The sequence below is a fragment of the Tenrec ecaudatus genome, chromosome 4 (assembly GCF_050624435.1).
Source record: "Tenrec ecaudatus isolate mTenEca1 chromosome 4, mTenEca1.hap1, whole genome shotgun sequence".
Classification (NCBI taxonomy): domain Eukaryota; kingdom Metazoa; phylum Chordata; class Mammalia; order Afrosoricida; family Tenrecidae; genus Tenrec; species Tenrec ecaudatus.
The window spans coordinates 69,167,411-69,185,221 of NC_134533.1; the positions used below are offsets into that span (position 1 = coordinate 69,167,411).

Here is a 17,811-nt window from a genome sequence, read left to right on the forward strand (position 1 = left end):
GTGAGAGTGTGGGGTAGAAAGGGGAAACTGATTACAGGAATCTGCATATAGTCTCCTCCATGGGGGAGGGACAGCATAGAAGAAGGTGGGGAGAGACATTGGACAGTGTAATATATGACAAAATAATAATTTATCAATTATGAAGGGTTCATGAGGTAGGGGACAGTGTGGAAGGAGGGGGGAAATGAGCAGCAGATATTAAGGGCTCAAGTAGAAAGCAAATGTTTTGAGAATGATGATAGCAACAAATGCACATATGTTCTTGACACTATGGATTGTGATAAGAATTGTATGAGCTCCCAATAAAATGGTTAAAAAACAAACAAACAAAACCCAGTCCTGATGGCAAAGTAAGTAAAGCACTGGGCTAAAAGGTAAGTGGTCTAAACCCACCAGATGCTCCTCAGGAGAAAGATGAGGGATTCTGCTCTGTAAAGTCGTAGTCTTGTAGGACCATGTGTTGGCATGAGCTTAATGGAAGTGAATGGTCTTTGAGTTAACCCTATGAAACAGGTCTACCCTGTTCTGTAGCGTCACTATGAGTAGGAATCAGCCTGATGACAGTGGGGTATGCATCACACAAATGAAAATGGCAAAACTGTGACTCAGGAGGTGTACTCTCACATGCCGCTAACAGTTCAGTTCTGTTGTATCAATGACAAATGCGTGGCTCACAAGGTGAAAACTTTGCTGTAAAAAATGTTAGCAGGAATTTTTCGATTTGCTGTGGGGATTGTGCATTCCCTCATAGGAAGTGCACAGGCAGGCCATAGACAGTGAAAGAGCCAGATTGAACTTCAGATCCTTAAGGTCTATTCCATCTCTTAACTCCTAATGAAAGATTTATATGGGACAAAAAATATTTCTCTCTGAGGTTCCCTCTACCCCCCCAAAAAAAAGTTAAGTTAATTACTTAAAGTGAAAAACCTCACAAAATAAACATATTCTTACCAAAGGAGAAAAAATAAAAAAGACCCCAGACACTATATCTTTTGATAGCCGGGCACCATCAGCTTTCTTCATCACTTTTGCTTATGCAGGCTGTAATTCTTTGTGGGAGAAAACCCTGTCTTTCTCCCAGTAAATGTAAGAAGGATATATTTAATCAGCAAGTAAGAGAGGAGCAAGAACTAAATCTAAAAAGGAGTCAGTGGGATAATAGTTATGGTGCTTGACTACTAACTGAAAGATTAATAGTCTGTGTGGGTTTGAACACACCACGAGGTGCCTTGGAAGACCTAACTGGTTACAGCCTTGGGAACCTAACGGAGCAGGTATACCCTGTGCATATGAGGTTGCCATGAGGCACAGTTGACTTCTTGGCAACCAACAACAGGCTGGGAACAACGTGAGGTTGAATTTGAAAGCCAACCTTAATAATTTAGATATGTATATGAAATCCTTCAGAAATCAATCATTGAATGCCTACACCAGGGCATCCAGTGATTCGAACTCTTCATAGCTGATAAAGTGAAACTGGAAGAGACTTGACGTTTTACTGTTTGACCAATTTTCCATTGTATCCAGAGCAGGAAAATGATGGGTCAAAACCCTGGAATGGGAGAATTGGAAGAGGCATAGTGAGCCCTTTCAGGAGCTGCTGATGTGTAAGATTGGATTACTGGCAAGGCTGTTGAGAGTGACACGTGAGACATGAACTGCCACCATCTCTGAGTGGGGCATTACTGTGTCTGAATCTGCTCAGACTCCAGGGCAAGAGTTGCTATGCCATGCATACACTGCCTTTGTTTTCTAAGAGGGAGATTAAGTGTCTAGCTAAGTTTCGAAAGTAATTTTTCCTGTTTTGAGTCTCCTGGAAAATCATCCAAAAGTTTCCGGTCTATTCCAATGATGCTTCTTTAGTCATGGGAAGCTTAGTTGAACTTGAGCTTGATTGAAGCCATGATTGAACTACGCCAGAGCCTGTGTGCTTATCTATTGCAGTTCATGCTTCAGGAACACAAAGATGAGGAGACGGAGCTCCTGCTGTCAAGGGACTGACTCATAGTCTTAGGGGAAGACAGACATGTAGAGAATAGCAGTGGCGTTGCTTTAAGTGCGTGTAAAGTGCCATGGTGACCCAAAGGCAGGAGTGATTAACTCTGTTAGGGAAGAGAATCATTAAAGATTGTATTCAGAGGAGATGTTTGCGTTAATTTTTGAGAATTAACTTTGGGTTCATGAGATCATCTGTGCAGTAGGAAAGAGTAGTCCAACACAGTGAAGAGCTATTCAAAGGCTTGGAAACATCAAACAGTGTGGGATATTCTGGGAACTGCAAAGAGTTGGGTATGCCTGGAGTATACAAAGAGGCTTCAGAAAGAACTTGGAAACATGAACTTTTGGAAACCCATTCGTACGTGAAATGTGGGGATGTACTGAGTAATGAGAGACCTTTTAGTAACCTTCATTGGGGAGGCACTGAAGAGTTTTGAGCAGAGGACTAATATGTCCAGATCTGTGTCTCAGAATGATGAGTCTGGTAAAAGCCACCCTTGTACCACCTCTTAGAGGGACCAGGCTGGGGAAAGAAGAAATGAGTTGGGAGATAATGCAGTAGTTTAGGAGAGAAGTGATGAGGACCTAAGTTAGGCCAAAGGCATTGAGGATGCAGAGAAATAAGCAATTATAAAATATGAAAACAGCAGCATTCTTACAAATTTGAGTTTTTCTCTTGCTGTTGGGTAAGCCTTGGACTCCGAGCTACAAGGTCAGTGGTTCAAACCCACCAGCAACACTGGAAGAAAGACAAGGCAGTATAGATTTATAGACTCAGGAACTCACTATAGGGTCACTATGAGATGGAATCAACTCAATGACTGAGTTTTTTTGGCTTTTTCGTCTCTAATTCATTCATACATTTATCAAGCATTTTATAAAGTCTGTAAACTCGGTTGTTTTTGGCACTTTCCTTCTTAAGTGCTAGACTTTAATGTGTCAGACATTTTTGTAGGCCCAAGGAATATAGCAGTGAAGAAGACAAGCAAGATTGATAATCTTAAGGAGTTTACTTTTTAATGGGGGAAAGTAGACAATAAAGAAGTATGAAACAAGGAAAATAACTTCAGGTGGTAATGAATTGGAGAAGCTTAGAGGAACGGGGATACTTCGGATAGGTTGGTGTATTAGTTTCCTAGGACAGCTGTGACAAAATGCCACAGACAACAGATTCATTGTCTCACAGTTCTGCAGGCTAAATGTCACTGTGTTGGCAAGCACATGACCTCTCTGAAGACTTGATGCCAAATGCACTGCCTTCAAGCCAGTTCTGACTCACAGTGACAGAGCTGAACTCCATAGTGCTTGCCAGGTTGTCAATCTTCAGGGAAGCAGTTTCCTCATTTCTTTCTGCCACAGGAGTCACTGATGTGTTTGAGCCGAACTTTTGGTTAGCAATCCAATGCTTAAGCCACTGTGCCACCAGGGATCCCTTGCTCTAGGTGTATATATATCACCTTAACTGAATGCGAACGATGACTAGAAATTAACCAGCTAAAGAAAGAAGGGAAGAAAGGAGTAATACATGCAAGGTTGGAGAAAGGAAAAATGAGAATAGTACTTAGCATTTGGGGTCTTAATTTAGTATTACAGGACCACCATAGTGATGAGAAAGTAGGGAGACAGGGAAGGGAGGCAGTGCGGGATCATATGCTGTGCTTATATACTGTGCTTATTTGTGTTTGGGGTTCCTATGTACAGTTGCGGATTAGCTGTGGAAGGGCTTTAAGCAGTTAAGCAAGTAACATGGATCAGATTCGCATTTTAAAATCATTTGTAGGAAGAAATGGAGCAGGGATTAAAGGGACAGGGAAACTAATGCTGTAATCTAGGCAAGACTACCAGTTTTATCTAATTCCAGAGCATATGTACTTTCTAGTGTAGTATACACAGTAATACAACTGACCATGTGATAAAGTGCCAGGGGAGCAGAATTCAGGAAGGTAAACCTGGAAAGCAGACTGAGGTCTGATCATGGCCTTGTGTAGTCTCGGGACTCACTCTTGGTGCTCTTATGGAAGGTGTTGAGTAGCCTACTGAGGAGGCGTGGAGATGTTTCTTGTCCCACTCACCTAGTCCTTCTAGTAATACCAGCCATTTAAGTTCAGTTTTTCTATCTCTTCAAATTTCCCTTGCTATTATGATGATTAAAAAAACATATGACTACTAATGATCCAGTAGGATCTCATGTTAATATTTCTCTTATGAAGAACAGCCAGCCTTTAAGATTAGCATCCACGGAGGATGGAGTGTTGCTGTCAGCTCCACATCTCTGATGTGGTCTCGATGACACTCTATCTTCTTTCCTGGGTCAGATTCTCAGTTCCTTGGAAACAGGCAAGGGTACTTCCAGTAGAGCCAAAGTATCATTCACAGCTTATGATTCTCTCAGTTTCAGATTATCTCCCACTGGAAAAGGGAATGGAGGGGGAAGGGGGCCAGTTTTTCTAAGGGGTAGAACACTTTTGATACCTTCTCCTAAGTACAGGTCCCCTCTGAGATAGCCTATGTGGGCAATTCTAAAGTGTTGCTACTAGGATCCCAGGTCATGCATGCACAGGGTTATTCCAAATAAAATGAGCTTTAAACTGGTCTCTGCAGTCATTGGGTAGCTACAGATAGGTTATCTCAGTAATATATGTACCTGTTTTTGTCTCATTTAAGGTGCCTTGAAAACACTGGCTTCTGAGAGGATCTACTAGGTCAGTTAAAGTCAAGGAATAGGTCAGCTCAGTAGGTTAGAGTGACTATTTCAGGGGCGGGGGATTCCAAAGGGGTAATCTTTTTTTTTTAAGGGATAATCTAGACACATTTTCTCAAAGGACATAGGATGATCAAGGGGGCTTATTGTGAAGAAGTTTTAAGAAAATTGTAAACAGCTGGGTGAGAAAAAGGCCAGGAAAGTTGTATCAAGGAATTTTTTTTTTTTTTTTTTACAATGCACCTACCTGTTCATTCTTCAAAGGTAGCAGGGGGATTTGTTCTCTGAGGATTTCATTGGGATGCCTTACCCCATCAATCCTAAAATCCTGATCTTGCTCCATTAAATTTCTTTTTGTTGCCAAAACTTAAAGAACATTAAAAGGAACCTGAATTGAGTCCCTCAAAGATGTCCAAACGGCTTACTGTTTTGACATGTTGTAAATCAAAAAGTGCAAAATTCTGTGAAGGGTTAGAGAAGTGGAAACCCTGCCTTCAGGAGGGTGTAGATCTGGGTGGACGATGTGTTGAGAAGCAATAGCTTCACGTTCTGATACTATTTAATAAGTGTTATGATGTTATAGCAATACTTTTTGAGTTAACCTTTATATAGAATTTATTTTTTAAATAATTTTACTGGGGACTCATACAACTCTTAACATAATCCAAACATAAATCCATTGTGTCAAGCACATTTGTACATCTGTTGCCATCATCATTTTCAAAACATTTGCTTTCTTTTTTAAAAAAATCATTTTATTAGGGGCTCATACAATTCTTATCACAATCCATACATATATCAATTGTGTAAAGCACATTTGTACATTCATTGCCCTCATCATTCTCAAAACATTTGCTCTCCACCTAAGCCCCTGGCATCGGCTCCTCATTTTTTCCCTCCCTCATGAACCCTTGATAATTTATAAATTATTATTTTGTCATATCTTACACTGTCCGACATCTCCCTTCACCCACTTTTCTGTTGTCCATCCCCCAGGGAAGAGGTTATATGCCGATCCTTGTAATCGATTCTCCCTTTCCACCCCACCTCCCTCCACCCTCTGGTATCCTCACTCTCAGCACTGATCCTGAAGGGATCGTCCACCCTGGATCCCCTGTGTTTCCAGCTCTTTAGAATGGACTTCTTAGAGAGCAGTAGCTATGTCAGTGATGACTATGGTAGCCCATCTAAACAGACTCAATTGGTTTCAAATGACTTTCCCAATTCCTCTGGACTCTTCTGCTGGTGCTGCAACATCTCCACTATCTAGTCAGAAGAGAATTCACTCAGAATTGCTGAGTATTTACAGAGTATCTGCTTTGTGTCTGGTGTGAGATGTGTATGTTGGAGTAAGTCATTCAAGGCAGCTATTTAAACATTCATGTAACATTTATGGAACATATAACACAGAAAACTAGATTATATGGTAATTTTCTGAGATATGAAGATATCAAACTCAGACTCATTTCTGCAGAGTTGATTCCAACTCATAGAGATGGTGTAGGACAAAGTAGAATTGCTCCTTGGGGTTTCTAAGTCTTTATAGAAGCAGAAAGCCTCATCTTTGTCCTATGGAGTAGCTGATGGCTTTGAGTTGTCCACCTTGTGGTTAATGGCCCAACACTAAACCATAGTGTCATCAGAGGTCCTCTGTATGAAGATAAATAAGATTAAAACAATCTCTGGGTCACTTCCTACCCACTAAGAGCCACTTAGCCTCATGGCTACTATACGTGTCAGTATAGAACTGTGCTTCATAAGGTTTTCAGTGGCTGATATTTTGGAATAAGATTGCCAGGATTGCTTCTGAGGCACCTCTGGGTGGAGTTTGAGCTCCCAATTTTTGGGTTAGCAACTGAGAGTGTTAATTGTTTGCACTACTCAGGGACTGCACATACCCTTTTAGGGTGGCTGAATTGAAAACAGAAGAACAAGTGTTGGCAAGAATATGGATTAAAGCCCACTGCAGTGCCAACAGACGTCCTGGTGGTGCGATGGGCTGCTAACTGCAGGTTCCCCCACCTGCCACTCTGGGAGAAAGATGAAGCTGTCTGCTGCCATAAGATGTGTATTCTTGGCTATCACGAGAGGAGGGCCAGGGCAGTCTTCCCAAACTTAGTGCCACTTTGTGCCCAGGAGCCTATGCTGTATATGCTTGGATATGTCTATGTATGTGTGAGTCCCTGAACTATGGGGCAAAACAAAAAAAGACGTAGTCTCAGAAACCCCAGGAACAATTTAGTCAGTAAACAGTAAGGATACAGCCATTGGTCCACAGCAGCCTCTCTTTTCAGCAGCCCAGTATCTCTTGGGTCCTTGGCCTGTCAACCACATGGTCCCTTGGCTTCTGCCTCTTTGGGCCAGGAAGTCAGTCTGTCACCCTGCTGCACAGTCTCACAGTCCCAGTGCTGGTCAGGTGATCAGAGTCTAGTGATAGAGGCAGACCCAGAAACAAGTTAAAAAAAAATAGTAATGTGGCCTTGGACATGGGTGGTATGGATTACAATGTCAGAGGGACGAGGGGAGGATTTACTCTGCCTTAGCAGTCTGCTAGACTGTAAGCTCCATGAGGGTGAAAACTGTGATTCATGTACTCTTGTATCCCTAATCTATACCATGACATTTAGTTCATGATTAGCTAACAGTGGTCGAAGGGATGCATGAAGTTAAGGAATATCATATGGAAATGGGGTATTTGACCGATATCTTGAAAAGTAAATAGAAGTGAGTTAGGGTAGGTAAGGAAAGAATTCTAAGGAGAGAAGACAACAGGCAAAGCATGAGGGATAGGAGGAAAAAGCATGTTGATTGTGGCTGGAGTATAAATCATTTGGAGAGTGGTGAGATAGGTTAGCCAGTTGATACGAAGCGCCTTAAGTTCAAAGAGTTTGGACTTTAATTTGAAGGCAATTGCTATTAATCAAACTTTGTTGAAGAGGGGGGTGTATGATGCAGTCAGATGTATGTGTAATAAAGATCACCGTGGCTGCTTTTATGTTTTGAATCACTTCTGGCAAGATTAGAGTCAGGGATATCACTTTGGAAGCCATTGCAATAACTCAGGAAAGAATAAAGGATAACATTTGAACTAAGCCAGTGCAAGAATGAGAAATTCAACGTCGATTTCATATGTGAGTAGACATGACCAGCACATGAATCCAGACTGTAAAAGCTGTAGGAATTCACAGGTGTGATACTTTTGTGCTTTTTGGAGGCAGTGACATCTAGGCTGCATCTTTAATGATGGGCAAAAAAGTATAGACTCTGTGGAGTGCTGGAGTGCATATAGGAAAGAGGAGAAGGAACCCTAGGTGCGGAGGAACCCAGGTTGAGAATTATTAATTTAATCGTATCAAAGAGCCAAAGAAGCAAACTTTAAATGCCCCAAGAGGCAGTTGTTCAAACAGAACAAGGCAAATACCAAATGGTTTGGAATCAGGAAAGGTGTCTGTCAAAGTTGTATCCTTTCTCCATCCTTGCTCTATCCTTTCTCTAGGTTGGGTCTGTGTGCTGAGAAAATGGTCTGAGAAGCTGGGCTCTGTGAGGAAGATCACATCATCAGCCCTAGAAGAGAGCCTATTAATAATCTGTAATGTCCATAGGACACAATCTTACTTGACTTGGAGACCTGACGAGGATCAAGGAATACAGCCATCAGTATACCTTACAGCTCTGTGCGGGGAGGGCAGAAATGTTCACCACTGGCCCAGTGAGCAACGTGATAATCAGAGAAAGGATTGAGGTTGTCAAGGATTTCGTTTTGCTTGGATCCACAATTAGTCCTTATGGAAGCAGCAGTCAAGAAATCAAACAATATATTACATTGGACTTATTTGCTGCAAGGGACTTCTTTGAAGTATTGGGAAGCAAGGATGTCACTTTGAGGACTGGGCTGTGCCTGAGCCAAGCCATGTGAATGTGAGAATTAGACACTGGTTAGGAAAGTACCAAAGAAGAATCGATGTATTTGAATTGCGTTGTTAGCAACAACAAAAAAAAAGCCACAAACTTCCAGAACACAGGAGTCTCTCTCAAAAAAAGGTGGAACCAGAGATGAGACTGGTGAGACTTCATCTCATGTACAGTGGACAAGTTGTGGGGAGTCAGCCCTTGGAGAGTACATACTAGGTAGGGTGAGGATCAGCTAGGAGGAGGAAGATCCTCAATTTGGAATGCTTAGCTAAGGCTAAGGACTTGGAGAAGAATGCGAATGAGAGCCTCTCTGCTCCTGTAAAACTTCAAGTCTCAGAAATTCTATATCCAGTTGTTATGCATTGGAATTAACTTGATGGGAATGTTTTGCGAAAGAATGAAATCTTTAGCTGCATGGTTCGTCATTCTCTAACTTGGAAGAATTTCTTCAGATCTGTGGAGTACAAAGTTGCCCAAAGGATTGGGAGGTGGAATTCCAGAGTTCAGGGCCCTTTGCCAATAGAGAAACTTGAAGGCAGGCCAGGAGGCCATCCTTGCTAGTGATGGTTGAGCTTGGTGCATGAATGTGATAGTCACTTGGTAAATTCTCAGTGATTTAATTTTGTAGTATCTTATATCACATCTCATCACACTAAGTCAACTTGCTTTTTCTTATGTAGGGTACTTAAAGAATCTTGTACCTTTGAAGGCTAAATTGGTGTAGCTGACTCCAAAGCTTTGGAGTGAAGGCAGATTTGGTATGAATTATTGCATTTTAGCTTTAAGGGGCTGCGACAGACTCCATTGTTTATAGATGGGGAAACTGAGACAGCGAGTGAAATACTCTGTCCAGTGACATATAGTGCCGGATTAAGACCTGCAGCTTTCTCTTCTCACCACGAAGGATGGTTGGCTTGAAGACACTTGTTAGGGTGAAAAGCTTGGGAGCGAAATTTCACTCTGCATTGAAAGGGCAAAGGATATATCTGTTTACTTGCCTTCCAGAGGCCAAGCACAGTTTTCATGACTTTGACATTTGTAGGTCAGTGGCATGCCTGCTTTCTTAATTTGTTTGTTTGGGTTGTATCATTCATGACTGTAGCTATACTTTCCTTGAACAGAGATTTCACATTACTGTCAAATTAGTATGGTTGAGGTTACTTTGTTTTCAGATTTAGGCATTGTAATTTAGTGTGAACCCAAGTCTGATTCTGCTTGATTAAGTAGGCCCATTAGAGAAGACAATCTCAGAAGCACCAGAGCAATGTGACTTGGCAGCTGGGGAGAGAAGATTTGGTCCATGGCTGTGGCAGACTGCAGGACCCAGGACTGATTCATTAGGTACAATAGACACAGTGCCTGGGACCTAAAAGACTGCTTTTATTTCTTTTAAAATTCAGAAGAAAAGAAGTAGCTTTTATTATATTCACCTGTGTACCAACACAGACATAAAATAGATAGAAGGGTGTGTTTTTTTTTAATGGAGAAAGTAGCCTACAAAGAAAAATGCTCAGGCCTGTGAAAGTTATCATGTAGTCCTTGTAGGACCCACTGGTGGGTTGACTGCTTACAGCTCTAAGCCCTGACTCTGACTGTTCTGTTAAAGTTTGTGTCCTTCTCCCAAACAACCCATCACAGTGATCTTCAGTGGGTAGTTTCTCTCATGTATGCCTCTGTAAAATGGAGATGTTTGTGTGCTCCAGGCCGACTAAATTTATACTAGTAAAACAGCCTGGTTACTTGATTTTTCTATTTAGCATCTCAAGGGCAGGGGAAAACTCTGGATCATTCCTATATCTCGCTGCCTGGTTCAGAACTTGCACATTTAGGGTAGAAGTTCCTTAAATGGGAATTAAATAGATGAGTAAATGAATCAAACCTTCCTTTGAGTTGGCTTTAGAGGTTTTGTGGGGGAGGGGGAGGGGTGCGGTGCATAGGCTCCAGCTATCTTTTAGTCTTTTCCAAAAATCTGTCAGCAAAATTTATAAAACTATGGAGCCTCTCAGGATGTTGTAGAAAATAGAGTAATGTACCAACTTGGGGGATTAAGAGCAATGTGAAGAATCTGGTGCACACCTGCATCAGACCCGATAAGGGTTAGCAGACAGACCTGAAACTATTCAGAGGCTATTTTTTGTTTTGTTTTTCTTTCTTTCGTTTTCCCCCATGTATGTATAAGATAGGATAAACAATCCTGAGGAGAAAACAAAGGGAGCGATGGTTCCGGGGGTACAAGGGAAAGGAGGAGGTAGGGGATAGGAAGGGAGCAGCCAACAAATCCAGGGACAAGGGAACAGCAAGAGATCTAAAATTGTTGGCGAGGAGGGCATAGAATGCTCGGTGGGGTTCAATCAAGTGCAGTGTAGCCAAGAGGAAGTACAGAGAGCCAAATGAAAGTTAAACATGATAGCTGGACAGGAGGAAAGTAAAAGAAAATAGAGGAAAGAACTAGGAGGCATGTTTATATGTAATATGTATATTGCATATATTAATATATAACAATAGGGATATGGATTTATGTACATATATTTATAGGTTAAATATTAAGGTAGCAAACGGACATTGGGCCTCTACTCAAGTCCTCCCTCAACACAAGAAACACTTTGTTCTAACAGCCTGGCATTCTGTGATGCTCACCTTCCTGACACGATCGATCACTGAAGACATAATGGGTGCATAAGCTAATGTGAAGAAAGCTGATGGTGCCTGGTTATTAAAAGATAGGGCATCTGGGGTCTTGAATGCTTGACATTAAACAAGCGGCCATCTAGCAGGGAAGCAACAAAGCCCACATAGAAGAAGCACACCAATCTGTGTGGTCATGAGGTGTCAGCAGATCAGGTATCAGGCATCAGAAGACCCAAAACAAACGATGTGAATGAGGGGGGTCGGAGTGGAGACCCAAAGTCCATCTGGAGACAATTGGACATCTCACAGAAGGGTCACAAGGAAGGGGCAAGTCAGCCAGAGTGCAGTATAGCACCAGCAAAACATATAATATTCCTCTAGTTCTTTAATGCTTTCTCTCCTACCCCACTATCTTGACTCCAGTTCTGCCTTACAAGTCTGGCTAGACCAGAGCGTGTACACTGTTACAGATAAGAGCTCTCGACACAGAATCCAGGATAGATAAACCCCAAGAACCAATAGTGAGAGTAGTGATACCATGAGGATAGGGGGAGAAAAGGCGAACCAATCGCAATGATTGACATATAACACTCCCCAGGGGGACGACGACAAACAACAGAAATGTGGGAGAAGGGAGACAGCGGATGGTGTAAAATACGAAAATAAAAATAATGTAGACATTATCAAGGGTTCATGAGGGTGGGAGGATGGGGAGAGGGAGGGACAAAAAGGAACTGACACCAAGGGCTCAAGTAGAAAGAAAATGTTTTAGAAATGATGGCAACATATGTACAAATGTGCTTGATACAACTGATGTGTGAATTGTTATAAGAGCTGTAAGAGCTCCCAATAAAATGATTTATTAAAGTAAACATTTTAAAAATAGTCAAAAACCACAAAACAGGTATACAGGAGGAAAGGATAGTCTTCAACAAATGATGCTGGAGCAACTGCATAGCCAAACCAAACTCCCTGCCATCGAGTCAACCCCCTGTGGGTTTCTGAGCTTGTAACTATATGGAAGTAGAAAGCCCAGTCTTTTTCCTGCGAAGCTGCTGGTGGTTTCGAACTGCCAACCATGCAGACCGCAGCCCAATACATAACCACTAAGCCAGCAGGGTTCCTGCAACAACTGGATAGCAGCATGCAAAAGAATGAAGTTAAACCCCTACCACACACCATTTACAAAATTAACTCAAATGGGTCAAAGACAAAAATGTAAAAGCTGAAACTGTAAACGTTAGCAGAAAATGTTGGTATAAATCTTGGATCGGGCTGTGGTTTCTTAGTCATGACACAAGCAACAGAAGAAAAAATAGAAATTGAACTTCATCAAAATTAAGAACTTTTATGCTGCAAAGGAACATCATCAAGAAAGTGAAAAGAGAAGCTACAGAACAGGAGAAAATATTAAGAAATCATAGGTTTAGTGATAAACCTATGTCTAGAGTACATAAAAAGATAATAACCCAATTAAAAATGAGCAAGGATCTGAATAAACAGAGAAAATATACAAATGGTCAGTAAAACACGAAAAGACGTTACGCATCATTAGCCATCGGACATGCCAGTCAACACCACGATGACTCCATAGACTTCAGTAGCTGATTTTTTAGCAGTAGGTTGCCAGCCCTTTCTTTTGTCCCCAAATTAGGATGCTATAATAAAACAAGATACTAATAATATGAATAATTGGAACCCTTGCACAATGACTGATGGGAATGTAGAATGGTGCGTCTACTTTTGAAACAAACTGGTCATTCTACAAAAGGTTACCCAAAGAGTTACAATTATGATCGCACTGTCCAATCCTGGGTATATACATACTAAAGCGATTAAAAACATGCCCACCCCACCCCCAAAATTACATATACGTGTTTGTAGCAGCATTATTTACAGTAGCCCCAAAGTGGAAACAACCCATATGTCTGGGTTAAATGGATAAATGCAACATGAATATTATTCAGCTATAAAAAGTAGTGAAATACTGATACATACTGTAGCAAGGATGAACCTTGAAAACATACTGTGTGAAAGAAAGCAGTCACAAAAGACCACACATCGTATGATTTTATATGAAATATCTGAAGCAGGCAAATCTGTAAAGAGAAAGTAAGCTGAAAGTTGTCTAGGGTTGTGGAGGGATGCAGTAACAAAACGTCTCAAACTTTAATAGGCATATAGATATTTTAGATTTCTCGTTTAAATAGATCTTGACGCAGGAGGTCTGGGAGAGAGTCGGATTTCATATTTCTTAACAAGCTCTCAGGGATCTAATAATGCTGGTCTCGGTATGATACTTTGAAAGCAAATCAACTGAGGATGTTTTTGTCTTCAGTGAATGGGTCAGTTTAAAGAACCTGTCTGGAGTGAGGAGGATTTGGGCAGGGTTGTAGTTTTTTTGTTTTTTTTTTTGCAGGGAAGCAGAATGTAGGTTGATAGGAGAGAGAGACCGAAGGGACAAAGTGAAGATTTGTTAAGATGCAGAGATCACATGTAAAAATATTTGTGAGGGTCAAAAGCCATGTCTTTGGGGATTACTGTGTATCTCAGTATAGCAGCCAAGCCCCTGCATATTTTCCATTATTGTGGCATTTTCTGTTTAACTTCTTTCAATCTTGGACTTAATGTAGATTGGCATGGTTAGGGGCCTTGGGAGATCTTAAGAATTGATTGGCTGGCATTAAAACATTCTATGTGAGGTTGAAGGAGTTGGACGTGGGTCTATCGCTCAGGACCCTAATCCTCAGAACCCAAATACTTAACTACCTGGGCTCTTTAGAATGGGTTAGTGCTTGGTCCCAGATGAATAAACTCATTAATTAAGGAGAAAATAAACACATCTCTCCAGATGCTACAGGTTAATTATAGCTATAGTTTACAGCTTTCTTTGTTTGTTTGTTTTTTTTCACGTGAACCAGAAGCCTGGTTTGGATGTAATTTAAATAAGGAGTCCCTTATTAAAGCCAGATCATCTCTTTACACTCAGCATTTGTACGCTCAGTGAAGTGCTAAGGGAGCCTCTCATCCTAAAGTCTAGTCACTTGTTGCCCTTGCCCTTCTGAGATGCTTTCCCAGAGGCTCTGAAAGAGCTCCTCCTCCTCAACGTTTGGTTTGTCTTCTCCTTGGCGTTGACAAAGTACGGCCACTCTCCCAGGAGGAAAGGCTATGGAATCACTTGGTTACCTTGAATGCACCTGCTGTCACAGCCCTATATGGAAGTCAGAAGTCAATTCCCTTTTTCTCAGATGAAGAAACTAAGGCCACAGGCCGTAGAGTGCTGGGCCCACAGTTTCGGTGAGAGGAGTCCCTATGCCTGGCCCATGCACTGAGCTTCCCAGTGCTCCTAGTTTCCTCTTCAGTAAACCGATCTGGCTTTCTTAGACTTGTAGTTTGTTTTGTTTTGACAGGTAGTTTTTTACACGATTTCTCTGGGTGTCCCTGAATGTTATTTGAATATTTCTTTTTCAGATGCTTATTTATTTTTCACATGTGTGTTTCTTCTGTAGCTTAAATGTCTCCAGGTGGGTTACTAGTTTGTCAGCATCTTTGTTACTGGGGAGAATTCTATTTTAGTTCTGTGAGTATTTAATATATGCTCAGCTTGTACTATTTCCTTAGAAGTCCCCAAAAGTAGTTTTCAGTGTGTCTTGGTTCTGTGGGAACTCCTAGATAGATTTATGGAGTGGGGAGAAGATATAAATAGGACCAAGACTAAGGTGATGCAGACAAGCTACTATGACCCAAACTTTAACCCCACTCAAGGTCAAACAGATGCAGGGTTGGCACCTCAGAGCGAGGTGCTTCCATTGATTGAATATCCTGGGCCCCTTACTTCTCTACCCTAGTGATCATGGGTGTCAGAAGCAGCTCCCTTGGAAAGCATTGTCTACGTGAACATGAAAGTGAGTGAAGAGGATGGAACAGTACTTTACAAATTCAGTGTACGTGCACGTCACCTACAGAGCTTAGTCAAAAGGAGGTGCTGACTCAGTCATTCTGGAGTGGTCCCTGAGGCTATGCGTTTCTGCAAGCTCCCAAGAGGTGCTGGTACTGCCAGGAGAAAATACTGCTAAAGGACAGTAGAGGGCTGGATTCATGAACCCAGGGGCGCAGGGAAGGCTTTGCTGAGGAAGGTGAAGTTGGAGCTGTGCTCTCAAAGGATAGGTTAGATTTGGGTGGGAGTAAAAAGAGAGGGAAAGACATTGCAAGCTAAAGGGAGCGTATGTGCTAACACTTACTAACAGGAACGAGCCCCGTGTGTGGGGACTTTGAGTAGAAGGTCAAGCTTGGGAAAGAAGAAAGGTATTTGATAGGCTACTTTTTTCATTTGTGTTCTTGTTAATAACTTCTTTCGTTCATATAGTATCCAGAGATACCGTGTATACTGACGTGTAAGCCGAGTTTTTCAGCACATTTTTAATGCCATTTTTGTGGTGAAATTCATTACCTCGGCTGATTCTCGGGTCAACTTATACTCGAGTATATACAGTACTACACATCTTGTCCAGGAAGCCTCCCCTCCCTAATATGTAGCGCCCATCTTGAGCTGGAAGCCAAAGCTAATTTTTAGCATACAGTAAAGAAAATAACTGTTGATATGTCTGCTGCTTTGCTGGACTGTGGTTTTCTTGGCGTTCAGGAGTTTGCACTCTTCTTTCCTCATTGCTCACCACAGCACACAGCACACGCATGGCTATAACACACTTTAGGTGTACGTCAACATATTGTTAGGTTTCTGGGATGGTTTACCTTAGTTCTTGCTTCTCAACACTGAAAAAATTCACGTGGTCGAAGCACTTTCGTACATCCAAGTAACTTTAGCAGCATAAGGGAAGTTGCAGGTACGTATTATAGTCTCAGGTGGTACACTCTCTCTGGAAAGCATGCAAGGCTGTGCTGGGGCCCACACAAGAGCTCGAGACTGAAGATGGCCTGTTCAGGGGAGCTCAAAACAAGACAAACATGACAGGAGTCCTGGAACAGGACTGCAGAACCAGGGGGTGTGTGAGCCCTGAGAGGGCTTGCTCGGGAGAGGCTGGCAGAGAGCAAGCTCGGCTTTCAGCCTGTGCTAAAATCCCCTCCTGTCCCCACTTTGGGGGGTGGGGGAACGGGGGCAGGAGCAGGGAGACTTCAGGATATTGGCCATTCTTATGGTCAAGTTCAGGGGCATTTGTGACGTGATATTGATGGTGTGTGTGCCCAGGTTGACTTTCATCTGTGTCGAGGTGACCTTGGTCTGAGTGTGCACAGCTTGAATTGTCCTCCTAGTGTCTAATGTGTGCTTGATTTATGTCTAACCGCTTTGTTGCGGCATGGCCAGCTAAGTTTTATTTAGCGGAGGCATTTGGTGGAGACAACCCCCTCTATCCCTAATCTTCTTACCTTTTAGTTAGAGAAGGGAAAGATCAATGGGAAGTGCCGCGTTGAGGAAAACTTCATGGAGAGTAAGGCTTGAAGCTTCCCTTATTTCCTCGAAGATACTGAGTAATGTGTGAGCACTTTCTGTTGGGTAGGGACACTTCTAAGATAGTAATGTTTTTTTTTTTGTATATGATGTCTTTTTACAGGTGGATATGTCAGACCTGTCTCCAGAGGAGCAGTGGAGGTAAGTGTGACAGTGCAGGGGGCCTTTCATGCTGGGAACTACAGGTTAGCCTTTAGCCCAAGTAGTAGAGGTGTATATGTCTCTTTCTGTTTCCTTATGACTTATGGGAAACAAAGGGTGACTTATGACTGAAAGGTCTTTTAGGATTTTGCCTAGTCCTTGAAAGGAGATCTGGGGGTGTAGTAGATTGCACATTGGACTGCTAATACCAAATCTCCTTGGAAAAAAGATGAGAAATTCTACTCCAGTAAAGAATTGCCGTCTTGAAAACCCATAGGAGCAGTTCTACCCTGTCCTATAGGAATGCTATAGATGAGGATCAATGTGATGACAGTGAGTTTAGTTTGGGTTTGGGGTTACTTCTGGGTAGTTCCTTGGGTCTTAGGGAGTAAGTAAGGTAAGTGGAACCCTACTATTCCATTTATCTGGGTTTGAGTATCAGTTTTCCTATTTTTACTAGCTACATAATCTCGGGAATGTTGCTTCTGATTGCTTTAGTGTTTAATTAGGATCATAACGGTACTTAGCTTATAGAATTGTTGTAAGGATTAATATATGTGAAGCCCTTAGAACAGTAAATGACATGTGGTAAGCTTCTTTCTTGTAACTGTTACCTGTTTTGAAGGTGACGATTATTGACATTATCATCATATATACTTGCTTTGTAACCAGAATGCGTGAACACACATCATCTCAGTGCCATGATTTCTCAGCAGTAAAGAAGTTTCAGAGAGTATGCCCCCCCCCACAGGCTTCACCAAGTGGTTGATCACTGAGCTTAAAGTAACCAGGTAAAATTTAATAGTGAAAAAAACCCTTTATTTAGATTAAAACTATTAATTGTACAAATATAGGATAGTAAATCGATGTTTGCTGCTGTTTCTTCTTGTTTTGAGTCATGCCCCATCAGCAAATCAAGATCCTGAAAGCTTTACTCGTCACATCATCATGCTCTGTTGGGGGG

The 17,811-nt window shown here is 41.9% G+C and overlaps 1 protein-coding gene across 3 annotated transcripts in view; it reads left to right on the forward strand.

The window, feature by feature from the left end:
- The window catches only part of RNF121 (ring finger protein 121), a 78,544-nt gene that overhangs the window by 23,427 nt on the left and 37,306 nt on the right, over positions 1-17,811 (forward strand). For 2 of the 3 annotated variants that reach the window (XM_075546205.1, XM_075546203.1), the window contains exon 2: positions 16,810-16,847. In XM_075546205.1, coding sequence (XP_075402320.1) covers positions 16,810-16,847 — 38 coding nt within the window. Of the gene's footprint in view, positions 1-8,267; positions 8,762-16,809; positions 16,848-17,811 lie in introns of those variants that run through there. The other variant, XM_075546204.1, reaches the window with a different exon arrangement.